The sequence below is a fragment of the Scyliorhinus torazame genome, chromosome 16, assembly GCF_047496885.1.
Source record: "Scyliorhinus torazame isolate Kashiwa2021f chromosome 16, sScyTor2.1, whole genome shotgun sequence".
Taxonomy (NCBI): Eukaryota; Metazoa; Chordata; class Chondrichthyes; order Carcharhiniformes; family Scyliorhinidae; genus Scyliorhinus; species Scyliorhinus torazame.
Window position 1 is genome coordinate 25,595,814 of NC_092722.1, and position 20,169 is coordinate 25,615,982.

The window sequence follows — 20,169 nt, forward strand, 5'->3', positions numbered from 1 at the left end:
AAGCTTCCTTCCTACTCTATTTACTTAATCTCATACTTCACACGAGCCTCCTCTCACACTGCATCATCTAACTCCATTAACATCTCTTATTCTTTTCTCCCTCATATACCTGTCTCGCTTCCGCCTATGCTATTCACCTCCGCTTTTCCTTGTTCAACATACTCACCGCTCTGGGGAAAATCGTTTCTCCTGTCTTTCTTATTGGATTTATTAGTGACAATCTTTTATTTATGAACCCTATTTGTGGATTTCCTCTTGCAAATGGGAATATCTCTATTTCTACCCAACAGACTGCTTCAGAACTCTTTCCTTCTGGAGAAAAGAGCCCGGCCTGCTCCGTCTTCCCTTTGGGCTCTCTCTTTTGCATGAAGAAGTGCTCCTATTCTAGTGCTATTACTCGAAAGACTTGACTGATGGACAGGAGCTATGATTGAGAAACATTTCTGCTTCCTTTGCTGCACTGTTCCTTCCAAATCTGACCATGTTGTTGCCTTACTGTTGCAACTCCTTATGACGGTGCTCTATTAAAGAAAAATAACAGTCTATATTTAGTATTCCTGTATTTTAAATAGAACATATCTGTACTCATAATTGTGTGACCATCGCTCCTTAGGAGGGTCGTCAACCCTCGAATTGTCCTGGAGTCTTTAGGAATTAAAGATTAATCTACAGGATACAACTGCGAGCAAATATCGTAGGAAAAATAAAACAAAGGTTATTTCAATAAATGTTTGTGCACAGGTCCAAGCACTGCACATTAGAAACGATAAACTGACCTTGGACAGAGTGATTCACCAGGAATTGCTCAAAATAGATTTGGAATATTGGAAAGTTGAGGGGTAATTTGAAATTTAGAGGATTTTTGACCGGAATTGAGGGTAGATCGAAACCTTTCTTGCTGGTATGATCCTGCAGCTCCTGTTTCCTATAAATTGTTGCACTAGGGAAGGAGATTTATATGAGCAGGCTAATCATTGTCAACCAGTTCTGCTTTATTACAGGGACTGCTCGATACAGTCCTGGTGCGTAACTCATGTCAACGTGCGGGTGGCACCGTGGTTAGCACTGCTGCCTCGCAACGCCAGGGACCCAGGTTCAATTCTAGCCTCGGGTGACTGGAGTTTGCACGTTCTCCCCGTATGCGTGAATTTCCTCCGGTTTCCTCCCAGTTTCCAAACATATGCGGATTAGGTAAATTGGCCATTCTAAATTGCCCCTTATTGTCCAAAGATAGGGGATAGGGCGGGGGAGCAGGCCTCGGTAGGGAGCTCTTTCAGAGGATTAGTGCAGACTTAATGGGCTGAATGGCCTCCTTTTACACTGTAGAGATTCTATGATAATCTATGAAACTTCTGCAAATGTGTTTTATGATTCCGAATCTGATCATTCTTGTGAGAAAATAAAATGATACTATCATAAAATTAGGCAGTGTCTTTAAAGCACAATTAGTTTTACATGATTGGCAGTGGTAATTCACAATGTGTCTACCACAACTTTGGCTTCTAAGCCCAGCTGTCTCTCTCATATTCCAGGACGTGTCAGCCGAAAGCTTCAGTCTGGGAGCCATCCATCAGTTAGTCATCTACAGGACTATGTAGGACTACATCTATGGCAACTTTACTTTTTACTTGCTTTACCTGCTCTGAATGAAACTTATACTTTCTGGGAATTATAATTTTGTTCTTTTTGTGCATTTTTAATGATAGAAACTTTTTTATCGTGTACTTTATTCTTCAGCTTTTGAGAAAGCAATACATCATTTTTGATCATTTGTTCCCTTCCTTACTCACTGTCTTCTGGGATCTTTCTTTGCCCTTTGTTTTGGCAGACAATATAAACTGGGTGATGATTGAAGTATACAGCAGGTTAATCAATGAGGAAAAGATTTCATCAGTACGGACGATGATGTACAATAGAACATTAACGTCATTTCTACATTCAGGCACCGACAAACCTGTTGCCTTTTCCCAGAATGGTTGTGTTTTATATTTCAGCTTTCCAGCAGTTGTGTTTTTTCTTTTATTTATACTAATTATTTTTTTTGCTAATTCTCTTTGACTTCTTTGCTCGGTTTAATACCCGCTTACTCCTTGGCAATTGGCAGATTCGCCATCTGCCTTTCTAGCTGTACAGGGACATTTGAGACAACCAGTAACATTCAGTCATCAGTGAAGTGCTTTTTTTTTTTTTACAAATGGTGTTTAGCCAACCAAGCGCGTGTGATTCTTGTAAGTGTGGAACCTTTTGCACATTAGGTGCAAAACATTTAAGCGGTTAGCACTGCTGCCTCACAGCGCCGAGGACTCGGGTTCGATCCTGGCCCCGTGTCACTGTCTGTGGAGTTTGCACATTCTCCTCGTTTATGCGTGTCTCACTCCCACAACCCAAAGATGTGCAGGGTAGGTGGATTGGCCATACTAAATTGCCCCTTAATTGGAAAAGAAATATTTATAAGAAAAAACTTTAAATGTATACAAGGCAGATTAACTTATTTTCACAGGGAACGGTGAATCAGAACTGAGCACCTCTCCACTGAAGGAGGAGGAAAACCAGACAGGATTTCCAGTCATAATCACAATCCACCCACCCCTGCAAAGTAGGTGTATGTCCAGATTCCAAGTGAGAACAAGACCACACTCAGCTGTGCTGCATATGCCCTTTACAACTGAGGTTTCTGCAATTAAATCCAACTTTTAACCTAACCTACTCCGTGCAAATGGGGTGGGTTTGGGTCGGACATCTGGTTCACACCATGCCCAATTTACACTCCATTTAATTTTATAGAATGCGTGGCGTCAGGCGTGTTAGCTTTAAATCGGGGCTCGGCAATCTGGGCTCTCGAGTGAAATATTGTCAGATGTACACCGTGCACCTGTGAAAATGTCCCCACAAAAGAATGAGAATGTACAGAATTGTCAGGTGGGAAAAGACCAGCTGACTCGCCAAGCCTGCCCCACAAGGTAATGGCTGGAACCCTTCATAACAATTCAGACTATTGTAAAAATAGCATATGCTGTGATCAGACCTGTAAGAAACAAAGTTTTAAAAAAATGTTTTTTAATTTAGAGTACCCAATTAATTTTTTCCAATTAAGGGGCAATTCCACCTAGCCTGCACATCTTTGGGTTGTGGGGGCGAAACCCACATAAACACGGGAGAATGTGCAAACTCCACACGGACAGTAACCCAGAGTCTGGATCGAACCTGGGATCTTGCGCCATGAGGCACCAGGGCTAACCCACTGCGCCACCGTGCTGCCCTGAAACTAAGCAAAATATGAGGAAAACCAGAATGAGAACAAAAGGCAACATGAAGATATCTTACAGTTTATTCATTATACATCTTTGTGTTAAATGTTGTTTGTTAATCCTGTGAAACACTTTGGGACGTTATAGCAGAGTAATGGCACTATATAAATGCAAGTTCTTATTGTTTGTCACTTGGGGATTATTCCCTGCTAATTGCCGGCGGCACAGTGTTAGCATTGCCACGTCACAGCGCCAGGGACCTGGGTTCGATTCCGGCCTCGGGTCACTGTGTGGAGTTTGCACTTTCTCCTCGTGTCTGTGTGGGTTTCCTCTGGGTGCTCCGGTTTCCTCCCACAGTCCAAAGATGTGCAGGTTAGGTGGATTGGCCAGGCTAACTTGCCCCTTAGTGTCCAAAGATATGCAAATTAGGTGGGACTATGGGGATAGGGCGGGGGAGTGGGACTAGGTAGGTTGCTCTTTCGGAGGGTCGATGCAGTCTCGATGCAACGAATGGCCTCCTCCTGCATTGTCGGGATTCTATTATTCTACGATTAAAAGATAGTGGAACCAATATTTTTATCCACGGGTATCTTAATATTCTAATTTTAAATACAAATCTCCTGACTGCGCACTAGATCTGAAGTTGCGAACATCATCAAAGCCAGGGACGAGCCAGTGTGTTGTATTTACATTCTGAGGGCTGTCACAGTTCAGTGGAGTCAGTGTGCCTCTCGTGCCTCTTTGCTATGAGGTGAGCTCCATCCTGTCAGAGCTGTCCAATCCACCCATTTGTTTTGCCGTCCGGTATAATTCCCTGGATTTCACCTCTGAATCCCCGGGCAGAATGTTCAGAGTTCGGTTGTCGATGACCTTGTCCTTGTTGTCAGTCAGTTTTTCTTTGTCTTCACTGGCACATGTGAGGTCATTCCTACAAGGAGATCAAAATATTATGCCTGGTTTTACTCAGCTGAAATCCAGCTCTCCTGCCCAGGTTCTACAGGCATGAGCAGACAGACATGGTCAGCAGTCTATTCAACAATGGTGTGCTTCGTCTCTAAAAGGTGGTGGAAACAGATTCAGTCTGAACTTTCAAAAGGGAATTGGAGATATTCTTCAAAAGGAAAATGTTGCCAGGCTTTGGTGAAAGAACAGGGGAATTGAATTAATTGGATAGTTCTTACAGAGCTCCAGATCTGGCAGCATGAGCCAAATGGCTCCCATCTGTTCTATATGCATAGTAATTGTACAGTAGCACCCCTACAATCCCACTATCTATCACGTTGAGTGTTGTGGCGAGGTCTGCATTGGAATCAGCTCAGCCATGAGTCCACTCTTCCCGGAATGGAGTCACCCCAAGATAGTCACACATGCACGCGCACAATCACACACACCCCACTGTCCCATTTACTACATTACAATAATGACCCAATCTCAAACGCATTTCACTTGGCTGTAAGGCAGTTTGTGTCATTCTGAGATGATGGCAGGTGCTATATAAATGCATCCCAGTCTTTGGAATTTTGCTGACCTTGTCTGGTTCAGCAACGCACTGGGTAAACCATTAATTAGGGATGGTACTCATGGCAACTTTGCAAGAGAGGTCCTACCTGTGCTGACCATCCGCTGTCACACTGGAGTTTTCGTCATAAATCTTCAGCATGTTTTCCGTTCTGTCATCTTTCACCTCCTTTGGCTCTTTCAGTCTGGGAGAAACGAGCAAAGTCCAAGTGTTGGTGAAAGGGACAGGATCTTGAAGCCAAAGATTGGAGGTAAGTGCTGTAGCATTGGAAGGGAGATAGGGAGAGAAGGCTGTGATCGGGTTGGATGAAGAAGGTTCGGGGAAGGCTTGTGTGGAGCAGGAACATTTGCACAGTCCAACTGGACTAATTAATCTGCTTCTGTGCGGTAAGTTCTATTTAAACATTCCGGTGAAGGGGCAAGGTCTATAATGCAGGACAACACCAAGTCTGAAAAGAAGTGAGAGGTAAATCATGAAGTAGTGATTCAGCGTTGCCGAGCTTGGGTATTGGGAATCTGAAGCTTGTTGGAGCAAAGAAAAAGGCGAGGAAAGTAAGAAATCCCACAGACTCCTTGCGCCATTCCTAATTCATTCTGGGGAAAGATACAGTCAATGTCATGCAAGGAGGAGTCGGTGTACCAGGCAACTGTTTTTCAGTCTAGAAAGTTAGTTTGGGTGGGGTTGGGGAGGGGGGTTGACCATAGTTGTATCAGTAAAACATTCACTGTCGTCTCCCCAAATCGTGCAGGAAAAGCCCTCCAAATTCAGCCTTTTTCATTTTAAGAAAGCAACTTTTCCTCGTGAGAATATAAACATGTGGAAGTGTAACGGGTAAAAATGTGTTTCCTTTTTTCTGGATTATGGGAAGGAAGGGCAAACAGCCTGGTTCCCACTCCTGATTACCTAGTGGTCCCAATTGGGAATTAACATTCAGTGTTTGTGGATGTTGGCTGACGACCTGCTGTGATGCCTCTACAGTGGATGGAACAGGCCAACTGAGGAGACAAGTGTCCATAACACCCACTGTAGTAACACACAGAACCTGATAGAGAGAAAAAGAACACCGAGAATTGGAGGGGGAGAAGAGTAGGTATGATGGGAGTGACTAACCTGGGCTCGAGACGCTCCTTCACTTTGGCAATCGAGCGGATGTACGGACTTATCTGCCGTGCAATTGTCATTAGGTATGTGTTCTCTTGCTTGAGTAGCACCAGGTCATGCAGTTGTGCTTGAAAATAGAATGTGGAATGCATATGAGGATCCTGTATTTACTTTGTGAATGAGCATTCCACATTGGTGCGACAATGAAGGAGCACGACACATCCAGCTCGATGTGGCATGTAACTCAGTCATGGGAGGAGACTCCCAGAACAGCGGAAACCCTTTAGGGATGTCCTCAAAGCAAACATACCCACCAACTCATGGGAAACCCTGGCTTGAGACTGATCGAAATGGAGGAGGTTCATTTAGGAAGGCACCAAACTCATCAAAAGGCTTTGTCGGGAATAAGCAGAGGTGAAATCAAGGCTTCAGGAGTAAAAGCACAGGCCTCTCACCTACCCACCCTTCAAGCAGCACCTCTCCCACATGCGGCAAAGCCTGCAGATCGTACAGTGGGTCAATCAGCCTTCTTGGAACCCACTGAACTGCAGAGGAAGCAGGTCATCCTCGATCCCGAGGAACTGCTTAAGAAGAGAAGTTGGGGGGGGGTTCTCATGCGCCAGTAACCCTTGTCCTTCCAGATGTGGAGGTCGTAGGGAGTCAGAGCTGCTGCTGAAAAAGTTGTGCGTTGCTGCAGTGCACCTCGTAAATCTTAAAACACATTGAATTCACAGAGTGCTGGTTGTGTAGGAAGTGAATGTTTAGGGTATTTGTAAATTGGCAAAAGAGGTCTTGCAAAGCAGATGGCAGGATGAGATATGAAGGTGCAGATATTTCACTGCCTCTTCCCACAATGAGAAAAAATAACTTATAAAGAAAGCAATCAAGACAGACAGGCACATGAGTAACATCTGTGAGAAACAGGCACAGCTATCAATACCTTCATAAATCTCCTGCTCATTTGCAACTCTCTGATATGTTTCCTCCCAAACCTAAGGAAGAAAAGTCAGCATTAGAATGTCCTTCCTGTACGATGAAGGTTGCAACTTATCAATAGCTACTTGCATTTTTTCAGCACCGTTAACTTTGATGAATGCCCCAAAACCCTTCACAGAGGGGTGACCACAATATTTACAGTGGGCCAAAGAAGGAAGCATTAGGAGAACAGACACGGGTCAGGTCTGGGTTTTCAAGAGGATTGTAAAGGAAGAGAGGGAGGGAGAGAGGTTTGGCATGAAGACTAGGCAGCTGAAGGCATGTTGGAGAAGGGCTAAAGAGCTGCATTTATATTGAGCCTTTCCTGACCTCAGATCCCCAAATGTATTGTTGTTATAACATTGGAAATGGACAGCAAATTCTCACAAGCAGCAATATGATAACGACCGACTAATCTGTTTTTAGTGATGTTTGAGGGATAAATATCGATCGGTATACCAGAATAACTCCATTCTGTTCTTCAAAATAGTGCCATTGAACCTCTACATCCATCTGAGAAAGCAGATGGGATCTCAGTTTAATGCTCCTGCTGAAAGGCGGCCCCTCCGACAGAGCAGCATTCCCTTAGTGCTGCACTGGGAGTGGCAGCCTAGATTCTGTGCTCATGTCTCAGGAGTGAGACTTAACCCGCAACCTTCTGACTCAGGTGAGTCAAGCAATTGAGCCAGGGCCAAGACCTTGCACAAGAGATCACGGTAAGAGGGAAGTTCTTTATTTTCATTGAGTTGGGATGGTGATTGCCCAGTTGTGTTGTTTATTTCCTCTGTTATTTTAGCATTGCCGTTTGTTGATCAGGTAGAAAAAACCAGGGCACAAATTCTGGGTCAGTTCTGACATTCAGAATTCTCCTTTACACGTTTTGTCGTTTTAATGATTGTGATAATGTTGGCAAACAGACTCTCTCGATGACTGACACTCACGTTCTAGTCTGGAATAGAGAGCTACAATTAATGGATCAATGTCTTGTAAGTAGCTGAATGACCGGCCAGGCTCGGTCAGTCTGTGGTCTGTGCTGAGTTAACTGGAGTGGCAACAGTAGCGACTGAGTTGTCTCATTGCCTCGACATTAGAAGGGTTAAATTGGCCAGCTCGTCTAGTCACTATCTGGTAACATCTGCTGGAAAGTATAAGTGTGGGAACAATGTGTGAAGACAGGAATTGGCTTAGATATGATTTCTCACCCCCTCCAACTCCCAAATAAGGCTGGTGACATTCAGTTAAAGCATGCACATTGTTGAAGGGCACTTAGTGGACTTGCCTGATTTCCATGGATTGGAACCACCCAATGAGTGCATGCCAGGGGAGAAAACTGACAAGAAAGTAAATTTAGGCAAAACCTTTTCACCCATTGAATAGGTTTTGTAGAGTAAGGTTCCAGGAAAGGGCATTTAAAAAAATAAATTTTACGGGATCTGGGCCCACCGGTTCGGCCAGCATTTGTTACCCATCCCTAATTGCCCTTGAGAAGGTGGTGGTGAGCTGCCTTCGTCAATCGCTGCAATCCACAGGCAGTATGGTAGCACAGTGGTTAGCACTGCTGCCCTGGGTCACTGTCCGTAAGGAGTTTGCACATTCACCCCATGTCTGCGTGGGTTTCACCCCCACAACCCAAAGATGTGCAGGTTAAGTGGATTGGCCATGCTAAATTGCCCCTTAATTGGGAAAAAAAATAATTGGCTACTCTAAATTTAAAAAAAAAAAATTGCTGCAATCCATGTAGTGTAGTTACACCCACAGTGCTACTTGGGAGGGAATTCGAAGACTTTGACCCAACAACAGTGAAGGAACAGCTATATATTTCCAAATCAGGAGGGTGACAGGTTTGGAGGGGAACGTCCAGGTGGTGATGTTCATTTCTTTTTATAAATTTAGAGTACCCAATTTTTTTTCCAATTACCGGGCAATTTAGCGTGGCCAATCCACCTACCCTGCACATCTTTGAGTTGTGGGGGTGAAACCCACGCAGACACAGGAAGAATGTGCAAACTCCACACAGACAGTGATGACCCTGGGCCGGGATTCGAATCCGGGTCCTCAGCGCCGTAGTCCCAGTGCTAACCACTGCACCACTGTGCTACCCCTGGTGGTGGTGTTCATATTTGTCTGCTGCCCTTGTCCTTCTAGATGGTAGTAGTCTTGGGTTTGGAAGGTGCTGCCTGAAGAGCCTTGGTGTGTTGCTGCAGTGCATCTTGTAGATGGTACACACGGCTGCTACTGTGCTTCGGTGTTGGAGGGAGTGAATATTTGTAGCTGGGATGCCACCTACAAGTGGGGGGCTTTGTCCTGGATGGTGTCGAGCTTCATGGAGTGCTGTTGGAGCTGCACTCATCCAGGCAAGTGGAGAGTGTTCCATTACACTCCTGACTTGTGACTTGTAAATGGTGGACAGACTTTGGGGAGTCAGGAGGTGAGTGGTATAAATGTAAATCAATGCCTTTCGAAAGACAGAGAAGGTTGAAGGATATGATGAGAAGCTGGGTGAGTGGAGTTGATCTGTGAAAAGGGGTAGGCATCTTTGATCCTAGTGCCTTTCTTGTTACTGGTTGTAAAGGTGCGATGAGAAATTCATTTGGGCATAAATGTGCCTCGATAGGAGAGCCCTGAACAGTAGGGCTTAACAGTAGAGCTGGGCCATTTAGGACTGAAATCAGCAAGCACTTTGACAAAAAAGGCAGCGGACTCTGAGGATCAATTCATAATTTTGTTATATAAGGGACATGGAGCAAAGGCTGATAAATGGAGTTATGGTACAGATCAGCCATGAAATAATAGGCTTGAGTGGTTGTATAGCTTACTCCTATTCCCATGCCACTAATTTGGGAAATCTGGCTATTGAACTCAAAAGTCAGACTAATTGGTGGAGAAAATGTAAAACAGCATCTGATGCAATGTGGAGTCCATTTTGAGGCTGAATTCCATTGGCACAGTGCACACTCTAACCCAGCTGCGCCGGACTTGATAAAGCCCTTGAATGAAAGTGATCAATGCCCCAGCATTAATTAATAATCCCATTTTTGATAAGCACAAAAATTACACAAAGAATCTCTATGGTAAAACCATTAGCATCGTGCTGTACCTCCTCAAACATGGTCCTCATGGTCTCTACAGAGGAGTACTGGGAAGAGATCTGAATTTCCATCCGGAGCGATTTCTGTACGATCTCGTCGATTGCATCTGTCTTGATGAGCGAGTGGTGCTTGGTCAGATCCCGATGCATCTCTTGCACCTGGTCCTTCAGTGTCTGCAGCTCTGTCTGTAAGGCCTGGCCAAATGGCAATCACCGGTCAGACACAGCAGAGGCCGAGGTAGTCACTAATATTTCTTAAGCACTAAAACTTCCTCCCGCCAGCCTCTCCATTCCCCAGGGCTCTTCGGAGCTGTTGACTTTCCGAGTTGTGTCTTTCCTCACACACTCAACTTTCTGTGACTTCACTCAAGTGCCCATTCCTCAGGTGTGAGCCAAGACAATGTGAGTGTTGCCATGATAGTTACTAATGAAGAGCCTCAGAGCCAAACTGTCTACACTCTGGATAGTGGCCAGATGTGGAAACCCTGGCAGATCCCCAGCACACACACACCCCCCCGTCCCCACAAACTCTGATTCAGAGCTCCAAAACTAAATGAAGCAAGCAAACTGCTGCCCTGGCTGAGACTGGCTCCCTCTGTATGCTGGGTATCAAATCTGGGATTTTTTTTCCCCTTTTTAAAAAAAAAAAAATTTAGAGTGTCTAATTCTTTATTTTTCCAGTTAAGGGGCAATTTAGCGTGGCCAATCCACCTACCCTGCACATCTTTTTTTGGGTTGTGGGGACGAGTACCACGCAGACACGGGGAGAATGTGCAAACTCCACACGGACAGTGTCCCGGGCTGGGGTCAAACCCGGGTCCTCGGTACCGTGAGGCAGCAGTGCTAACCATTGTGCCACCGTGCTGCCCTAAATCTGTGAGCTTCTTGTAACATGAAGGGGAGGCAGCGGTGTTGTGGTATTGTCACTGCACTGGTGATCCAGAAACCGAAGGTAATACTCTGGGGACCCAGGTTCGAATCCCACCAAGGCAGATGTTGGAAATTGAATCCAATAAAATCTGGAATTAAAAGTCTAATGATGAGAATGAAACCATTGTTGAATGTCATAACAATTGTAAACTGCTTCCCTATCAGCACTGTGGGTGCACCTACACCACATGGACTGCAGCGGTTCACGAAGGCAGCTTACTACCACCTTCTGAAGGGCAACTAGGGATGGGCAACAAATGCTGGCCTAACCATCGAAGCCCACATCCCGTAAAAATGAATTTTGACAAGAAAGAAAGGTTTGTATTTCTATGGCAACACAAAATGGCAGCCATGTTTCCTCAGTGACAATATTGCAAAAAGTATCATTATCTGTGAAACACTTTGGGGTCTCCCTGGTCATGAAATGCAAGCCTTTCTCACTGACAGATCCCACAGACACTCCAGTCTCCCTTTGAACTTCCCAAACCCTCTGGATGCTGCAGCCTTGGAGAAACTTGGATCTCAGCTCATTCCACATCTCCCTTACCCTGAACTTGTTCTCGTAATTCCGACAATGCTCCATAAAGGGGCTGTGGACTCCCTCTGCCAGCAGGACCTTGGTGCTAATGTAGCGGTGAGAGGTGGGTTTGCATGTCACTGTGTTTGTTAGCGACATGTCCCCCATGGATGCACAAGAACCGGAAATTGGAAATGTCTTTGTGCCCACCAAGTTCCTGCATTTGAGGAAAAAAAAGAACATGGGGCACAGTTAAAGACAGATTGCAGAAATCTGCAGAAAAAAAACCAGAAGTGTTCACCGAATACATGTTCGCATAACGCAAATACCATGAAATCCAGGGGTTCAGTTAGTTTACATTCGCAACCAACAGTGAAAGAGGTGACTCAAGGAGAAAAATATACCCCTTTCTCTTATATCACCCAAGGCTCTGTTAGTTGCAACATTTAAAAAAAAAAAAAATTTAAGAGTACCCAATTCATTTTTTCCAATTACGGGTCAATTTAGCGCGGCCAATCCACAAGCCTGCACATCTTTGGGTTGTGGAGGCGAAACCCACGCAAACATGGGGAGAATGTGCAAACTCCACACGGACGTGACCCAGAGCCGGGATCGAACCTGGGACCTCAGCGCCATGAGGCTGCAGGGCTAACCCACTGCACCACTGTGCTGCCCTTGTTAGTTGTAACATTAACATAAGGCCCCACCTGCCCCCTTGGTGGATACAAAATACCACTCCGCCCTATTCAAAGAAGAGCTGGCGAGCTTGCCTCCATGTCCTCGACCAATATTTATCCCTCAATTAATATTACTAAATCAAATTATCTGCTATTTATGGGGCCTTGTTGGGTGTGCCAGGGACCCAGGTTCAATTCCGGCCTTGTCTGTGTGGTGTTTGTACTTTCTCTCCGTGTCTGTGTGTGTTTCCTCCGGGTGCTCCGGTTTCGTCCAACAGTCCAAAGATGTGCAGGTTAGGTGAATTGGCCATGCTGAATTTCCCCTTAATGCTCAAAAGGTTAGGTGGGTTACTGGGTCACAGGGATAGGGTGGAGGCTTAAGTAGGATGCTCTTTCCAAGGGCCGGTGCAAACTCAAATGGGCCGAATGGCTTCCATCTGCACGGTAAATTCTATGATTCTAATATATTGGCTGTAGTCTTGCCTAGACTCGAACTGTAAACGCTTTGGAATAGAAAGATATATGAATACAAATCTTTCTGTTCTCTTTTACCTCGTCCTAGACATCGAGTGTCGGCAGAATATTCTGTGATGACAACAGAGTTTAGATCAACTCAAGCAAGGATCATGGGATAGCAATCAGGAGCAGTACTCCTGGGTGACATTTTATCCCCTTTTCTCCTTACCCCACTCTCAACTGCTTTTCTCGCCGTCAGCTGGTAACGTAGCAGAGAGTGTGGCTTAAGTAAATCATACAGTAGCTAAACATCGAGCCGTTGAGGTAGCTACCAAATCACGGAATTATCATAATGCCGGAACATACCCGAGGGGTGGTACAGGGAGACAGCATATGGCCATAGAATACAAATGGTGTGAGACACCATATTTTGGGGAATCGGGTTATGCCAGGCCCTCAATCCTGAGGAAGATTGAAGACTTCCGGTTGTGGCTATGCGGAGCTAAGTCGCACATTCGGCAGCTCCCGCAGAAAACGGACTTTTGGGCTCTTTTCAGGGCCCCCAACGGCATTTGTTCGACGTTTCCTGCTGTGGGAAGGAGAGTACAATAGTTCCTCGACAGCATATGGCTTTTACCAGGAGCAGGACGACTAAAAAAGTGGTGGTGGACCCGAAGAAGGTGCGAGGGAAGAAGAACAAAATGGCGGCGGGCGGGGACCAGGCAGCGTGGATGTAGTGGGCGCAGGAGCAACAGGAGGTTATCCAGCGCTGCTTTAGGGAGATTAAAGCGGACCTGCTTGAGCCGATGAAGGCTTCTATTGATAAGCTGCTGGAGACACAGACGATCCGCAGGGGGTGGTGATCCGCGAGGCCTGACAAAAGAGCTCCGACAACGAGGACGAGATCTTAGGCCTGGCGGTAAAGGTGGAGGCGCTCCACAAGAAATGGCAGGAGCGGTTCGAGGAGATGGAGAATCAGTTGAGGCGGAAGAACTTGCGGATTCTGGGCCTCCCGGAGGGGCTGGAGGGGCCGGAGGTGGGGGCCTATGTGGTCACCATGTTGAACTCGCCGATGGGAGCAGGGTCCTTCCAGGGGCCCCTGGAGCTGGAAGGGGCCCATAGAGTGCTGGCGAGGAGGCCCAAGGCTAACGAACCTCCGCGGGCGGTGCTGGTGCGGTTCCATCGGTTCGTCGATCGGGAGTGTGTGCTCAGGTGGGCCAAGAAGGAGAGGAGCAGCAGGTGGGAGAACGCGGAGGTTCGAATATACCAGGACTGGAGTGCGGAGGTGGCGAAGAGGAGGGCCGGGTACAATCGAGCAAAGGCAGTGCTGCACAGGAAGGGGGTGAAGTTTGGCATGTTGCAGCCAGCACGGCTGTGGGTCACCTACAAGGACCGGCACCATTATTTTGAGTCTCCGGAGGAGGCGTGGGCCTTTGTTCAGGCCGAGAAGTTGGACACAGATTGAGGGTCGGGATGGGCGTTTGGGGATTGCGGTTGATATGTTACTTTTTGAGGGGGGTGTCCTTTGCTCTTGTCTTTTTCTTTCTGGTTTGGTGAGGGTGGTTAGGGCGGGTTGGGCACTGTTTTGGTTGGGTTGGTCGGGGGGGCTCTTGGAGGGGGGTAAGCAAATGGAACAGGGGTGGATGGCCGGCAGTGTGATGGGGCCTCGCGAGTTGCTGCTGCTATGGTCAAGGGGGAGCTGGGGCGAGTGGGCGGGGGGGGTCGAGATGGGGGCCTACCGCCGTGGGGAACGGGCCGGGCGTGGTGTGCGGGTGCGTGGCTGGCTGAGGAGGGGTTATGACTAGTCGGCGGGGGAGGGGGGTGGGTAGCCCCCTGATCCGGCTGATCACCTGGAATGTAAGGGGACTGAACGTGCCGGTCAAGCGGGCCCACGTGTTCGCGCACCTGAAGGGGCTGGAGGCGGATGTGGTCATGTTCCAGGAGACACACCTGAAGGTGGCAGACCAGGTAAGATTGAGGAAAGGGTGGGTAGGTCAGGTGTTTCATTCGGGGCTGGATGCCAAAAATCGAGGGGTGGCGATCTTGGTGGGAAAGAAGGTGTCGTTCGAGGCGTCGAGCATTGTGGCAGATAATGGCGGTAGGTACGTAATGGTTAGTGGTAAGCTGCAGGGAGAGAGGGTGGTACTGGTCAATGTGTATGCCCTGAACTGGGACGATGCGGGTTTTATGCGGCGCATGTTGGGTCGGATCCCAGATATGGAAGTGGGGGGCCTGATAATGGGGGGAGACTTTAACATAGTGTTGGATCCGGCACTGGATCACTCCAGGTCTAGGACGGGTAGGAAGCCGGCGGCGGCTAAGGTGCTGAGGGGGTTTATGGACCAGATGGGAGGGGTGGACCCTTGGAGATTTGCAAGGCCGGGGGCTAGGGAATTTTAATTCTTCTCACATGTCCATAAGGCTTATTCCCGGATCGACTTTTTTATTTTGAGCAGGGCACTGATAGCGAGAGTAGAGGATACCGAGTACTCGGCGATAGCCATTTCGGATCACGCCCCGCATTGGGTGGACTTAGAGCTGGGGGAGGAGAGGGACCAGCGCCTGTTGTGGCATTTGGAGGTGGGGCTGTAAGCGGACGAGGAGGTGAGTAAGCGGGTCCGAGGAAGCATAGAGAGGTATCTGGAGGCCAACGATAACGGGGAGGTCCGAGTGGGGATGGTATGGGGGGCGAAGAAGGCGGTGGTTAGGGGAGAGCTGATCTCCATTAGGGCCCACAAGGAGAGGAGGGAGCAGAGGGAGAGGGAGAGGCTGGTGGGGGAGATGGTGAGGGTAGACAGGAGGTATGCGGAGGTGCCTGAGGAAGGACTGTTGAGGAAGAGGCGCAGCCTCCAGGCCGAATTCGACCTGGTGACCACCAGGAAGGCGGAGGTGCAGTGGAGGAAGGCCCAGGGGGCGATTTATGAGTATGGGGAAAAGGCAAGCCGGATGCTGGCGCATCAGCTTCGGAAGCAGGACGCAGCTAGGGAGATCGGGGGAATTAAGGACAGGGGAGGGAGTGTGGTGCGAAGTGGGGATGGCATCAATGGGGTCTTCAGGGACTTTTATGAGGAATTGTATCGGTCTGAGCCCCCACTGGAGGAGGGAGGGATGGGCCACTTTCTGGACCAATTGAGGTTTCCGAAGGTGGAGGAGGGACTGGTGGCGGGATTGGGGGCCCCAATTGGACTGGAGGAGCTGATCAAAGGGTTAGGGAGCATGCAGGCGGGGAAGGCACCAGGGCCTGACGGTTTCCCGGTCGAATTCTATAAAAAATATATGGACCTGTTGGGTCCTTTGCTAGTTAGGACCTTTAATGAGGCAAGGGAGGGGGGGCTTTGCCCCCGACGATGTCCCGGGCACTGATCTCCTTGATCCTGAAGCGGGACAAGGATCCCGTGCAGTGTGGGTCTTACAGGCCGATTTTGTTGTTAAATGTCGATGCCAAGGTGCTGGCGAAGGTCTTAGCCACGAGGATTGATGATTGTGTGCCGCAGGTCATCCACGAAGACCAGACAGCGTTCGTGAAGGGGAGGCAGTTGAACGCGAACGAGCGGAGGCTTCTGAACGTTATCATGATGCCGGCGAGGGAGGGGGAGGCGAGATAATGGTGGCGATGGACGCTGAGAAAACCTTCGATAGGGTAGAGTGGGGATACCTGTGGGAGGTGCTGAAGAGATTTGGGTTTGGGGAGGAGTTTGGCAGGTGGGTCAGGCTGTTGTATGAGGTCCCGATGGCGAGTGTGGCCACGAACAGGAGGAGGTCTGAGTACTTTTGGTTGCACCGAGGGACGAGGCAGGGGTGTCCCCTGTCCCCCCTGCTCTTCGCACTGGCGATTGAACCCCTGGCTATGGCACTGAGGGAGTCGAGGAACTGGAGGGGATTGGTGCGGGGTGGGGAGGAGCATAGGGTGTTGCTCTATGCGGACGACTTGCTGTTGTATGTGCGGACCCGGTGGGGGGAATGCCAGAGGTAATGAGGATCCTCAGGGAATTCGGGGATTTCGCGGGGTATAAGCTCAACATGGGGAAGAGCGAGCTGTTCGTGGTTCAACCAGGGGACCAGGAGAGGGGGCTTGGCGAGCTCCCACTAAAAAGGGTGGAGAGGAGCTTCAGGTATTTGGGGATCCAGGTGGCCAGGACCTGGGGGGCCCTGCATAGGCTTAATTTCACAAGGCTGGTGGAGCAAATGGAGGAGGAGTTCAAGAGGTGGGACGCGTTGCCGCTGTCCTTGGCGGGTAGGGTGCAGTCAGTCAAAATGACGGTACTCCCAAGGCTTTTGTTCCTGTTCCAGTGCCTCCCCGTGTTTATCCCAAAGGTCTTTTTAAGGCGGGTTAACAGGAGTATAATGGGGTTTGTGTGGGCGCGAGGGACTCCGAGGGTGAGAAGGGTGTTCCTGGAGCGGGGTAGAGATGGGGGGAGGCTGGCACTGCCCAACCTCTGTGGGTACTACAGGGCCGCCAACGCGACGATGGTGCGCAAGTGGGTGATGGAGGGGGAGGGGGCTGCATGGAAGAGGCTGGAGACGGCGCCCCGTGTGGGTACGAGTCTGGGAGCGCTGGCAACGGCGTCGCTGCCGCTCCCTCCAAGGAGGTATACTACGAGCCCGGTAGTGGCGGCTGCCCTCAAAATCTGGGGGCAGTGGAGGCGGCACAGGGGGGAAGTTGGGGCCTCAGTGTGGACCCCAATACGGGGGAACCACTGGTTCGTCCCAGGGAGGACAGATGGAGGGTTTTCGGGGTGGCACAGGGCAGGGATACGAAGGGTGGGAGACCTGTTTGTGGACGGGAAGTTCGCAAGCCTGGGTGAGTTGGAGGAGAAATATGGGCTCCCCCCTGGGGAACACCTTCAGGTACTTACAGGTAAGGGCGTTTGCCAGACGGCAGGTGGTGGAATTCCCGCGGCTGCTGCCACGCACAGTACAGGACAGGGTGCTCTTGGGAGGGTGGGTGGGAGTGGGGAAGATCTCGGAAACTTACCAGGTGATGCAGGAGGAGGAGGAGGCCTCGGTGGTGGAGGTGAAAGGTAAGTGGGAGGAGGAGTTGGGAGAGATGATCGAGGAAGGGACATGGGTAGATGCCCTAGGGAGGGTGAACTCTTCATCTTCGTGCGCAAGGGTCAGCCTCATACAGTTTAAGGTGCTGCACAGGGCACACATGACCGGGACAAGGATGAACCGGTTTTTTTGGGGTGAGGACAGGTGTGTTAGGTGCTCAGGGAGCCCAGCAAACCACACTCATATGTTCTGGGCATGCCCAGCGCTGGAGGAATTTTGGAAGGGCGTAGCGAGGACGGTGTCGAGGGTGGTACGATCCAGGGCTGGGGGCTCGCAATATTTGGGGTGGCAGAGGAGCCGGGAGTGCAGGAGGCGAAAGAGGCCGGTATTCTGGCCTTTGCGTCCCTGGTAGCCCGGCGGAAGATTCTTCTTCAGTGGAAGGACACGAGGCCCCCAAGCGTGGAATCCTGGATCAACGATATGGCGGGGTTTATTAAGTTGGAGAGGGTGAAATTCGCCTTGAGAGGGTCGGTACAAGGGTTCTTCAGGTGGTGGCAAGCGTTCTTAGACTTCCTGGCAGAACGGTAGACCAATTGGTCAATGGCAGCAACAACTCCGGGGGGGGGGGGGGGGGGGGGGGGGGGGTTATTCTTGTTTATTTACACTGGGGGATCTGAAGGTGAGGGGGTGTATATATTTGCTATGTTGGATTTGTGTTAAGTTGGGGTGTTAATTTATTATTTATATACAGGGGGGAGGGGGGTATGGAGTGTTGTTTATTGACTGATTTTTGTATTTAACCCTGTTGGATTCTTTTTTCATTTTGTTATTGATATTCTGTGAAAACCTTAATAAAAATTATTTTAAAAAGAAAAGAAAAAAAATCCTGAGGTAGATTCCATCAGGTTAAATATTGAACCGAGTGTTGAAAGCATTAGGTGTAACCGAATTGGGCTGGAGATTCAGGGGTGCTCAATTCAGACCCCTGCAGCTTTGTGTGGTCACGAGCCTTCATTTAATAATAATCTTTAGTGTCACAAGTAGGCTTACATTAACACTGCAATGAAGTTACTGCGAAAAGCCCTTCATCGCCACATTCCGGCGCCAGTTCGGGTACACCGAGGGAGAATTCAGAATGTCCAAATTACCTAGCAGCATGTCTTTCAGGATTGTGGGAGGAAACCGGAGCACCCGGAGGAAACCCACGCAGACACAGCATTTAGTCTGACGCAAAGAAACATCACAAAATCGGAGTCATGAGAAAAGTGAATATTCACTGAGAAACAGGAACGATTGCACAGGAGTCTACACTCAAAGCTCTGGGGTTATAACTGGGGCAGTAAAGGATGTGCAGGAGAGGTTATAGCCCATCGCAGCCTCAAGAATGACAGCCTGGAATGAATTAATAAGTAAATTAAACCACAAGCAGCAACTTACCTGTGACGGTACTGTCGCTAGTTCTCTGGTCACTCGGTAATAGTGTTCTGCATTGAAATCTCTCGCAACTATCTCGCCTACTCCAGACCCTGGTCTCCTTGATGTTCCCCTCTGTCAGAGTTCCCTGTAACTATTTCGCTTTGGGAGAGCCACATACTGACATCAACAGGACTAAATATAAACAATCCCAGTGAATTGTGTCCCAGACAGTTCCCTGAAATTCTGATAAAAATAGTGGCAGCAGACAAGGCCTCGCTCCTGCGGGGGCCTCACTCGACTGGAGACGCCTGTCAATCACTCACAGGAGAAACCGGGGCTGAAAACTGCAGAGGATTGATGTGGAAAATATTACTGGGATTGACGTCACCATTCAACAAAGAGCAGATAACATGATAATCCATCCAGCACAGCCTGTACCGCCACGCTGACTATTGAAGACAGGCGAGGGCCTGACTGCCATATTGCGAGGTTGCTGTCAAAGCACGGTGCTGCCTGAGGTAGTTCATCCACTGAACACTTTGCGGTATTTTTGCACCTGAAAGCAGGTTACAAATGGATCATATACAGCTTTTAAAGGAAAATGCTTGTGTTTGTACAGTGCCTTTTACAATCCTAGGATGTCACAAAGTGTCTTGTAGCCAATGAAGTACTTTTGGAATGTAAACACTGGGGTTAATGTAGGAAATGGGGCGGATAATTTTCCCCGTAGAAACTCCACAAGTGCGCACTGGGATAACACCAGATTCTAGTTTCGCTGATATTGTTTGTCAGATAAATACTGGCCCTAGCACATCAGGGAGAATTCCCCTGCTCTCGAGACGCCGTTTTGGGATTTTGTAGACTGGCCCAGGTTTAACAACGGACCCGAAAGTTATTTCGGGCTCCTCTTATTTAAAATAAATTTAGAGTACCCAATTATTATTTTTTCCCCAATTGAGGGCCAATCCACCTACCCTGCAGATCTTTGGGTTGTGGGGGTGAAACCCACGCAGACATGGGGAGAATGAGCAAACTCCACACGGACAGTGACCCGGGGCCAGGATCGAACCCGGATCCTCAGCTCCGCGAGGCAGCACGGCTAACCACTGCGCCACCATGCCACCCTGTTTCGGGAACCTCTAACTATACCTCCGACAAATCTCAGAAATAAGTACAGGCCCAGGCAGGGACGATGCCCCTCAACCATCCATCCCACTCTCTTTCCAGATTTGCAGGCTGCTCGCCCTATA

The 20,169-nt window shown here is 48.7% G+C and overlaps 1 protein-coding gene across 7 annotated transcripts in view; it reads right to left on the minus strand.

The window, feature by feature from the left end:
* Positions 1 to 3,310: 3,310 nt before the first annotated feature.
* Positions 3,311 to 20,169, minus strand: part of rnf207b (ring finger protein 207b) — a 61,188-nt gene continuing 44,329 nt past the window's right edge. For 6 of the 7 annotated variants that reach the window (XM_072478092.1, XM_072478090.1, XM_072478095.1 and 3 more), the window contains 6 exons: positions 11,409 to 11,595; positions 9,941 to 10,126; positions 6,809 to 6,860; positions 5,878 to 5,995; positions 4,856 to 4,951; positions 3,311 to 4,176 (listed from right to left, as the gene is read on the minus strand). In XM_072478092.1, coding sequence (XP_072334193.1) covers positions 3,993 to 4,176; positions 4,856 to 4,951; positions 5,878 to 5,995; positions 6,809 to 6,860; positions 9,941 to 10,126; positions 11,409 to 11,595 — 823 coding nt within the window. In that variant the 3' untranslated portion in view covers positions 3,311 to 3,992. The remainder of the gene's footprint in view (positions 4,177 to 4,855; positions 4,952 to 5,877; positions 5,996 to 6,808; positions 6,861 to 9,940; positions 10,127 to 11,408; positions 11,596 to 20,169) is intronic. The other variant, XM_072478094.1, reaches the window with a different exon arrangement.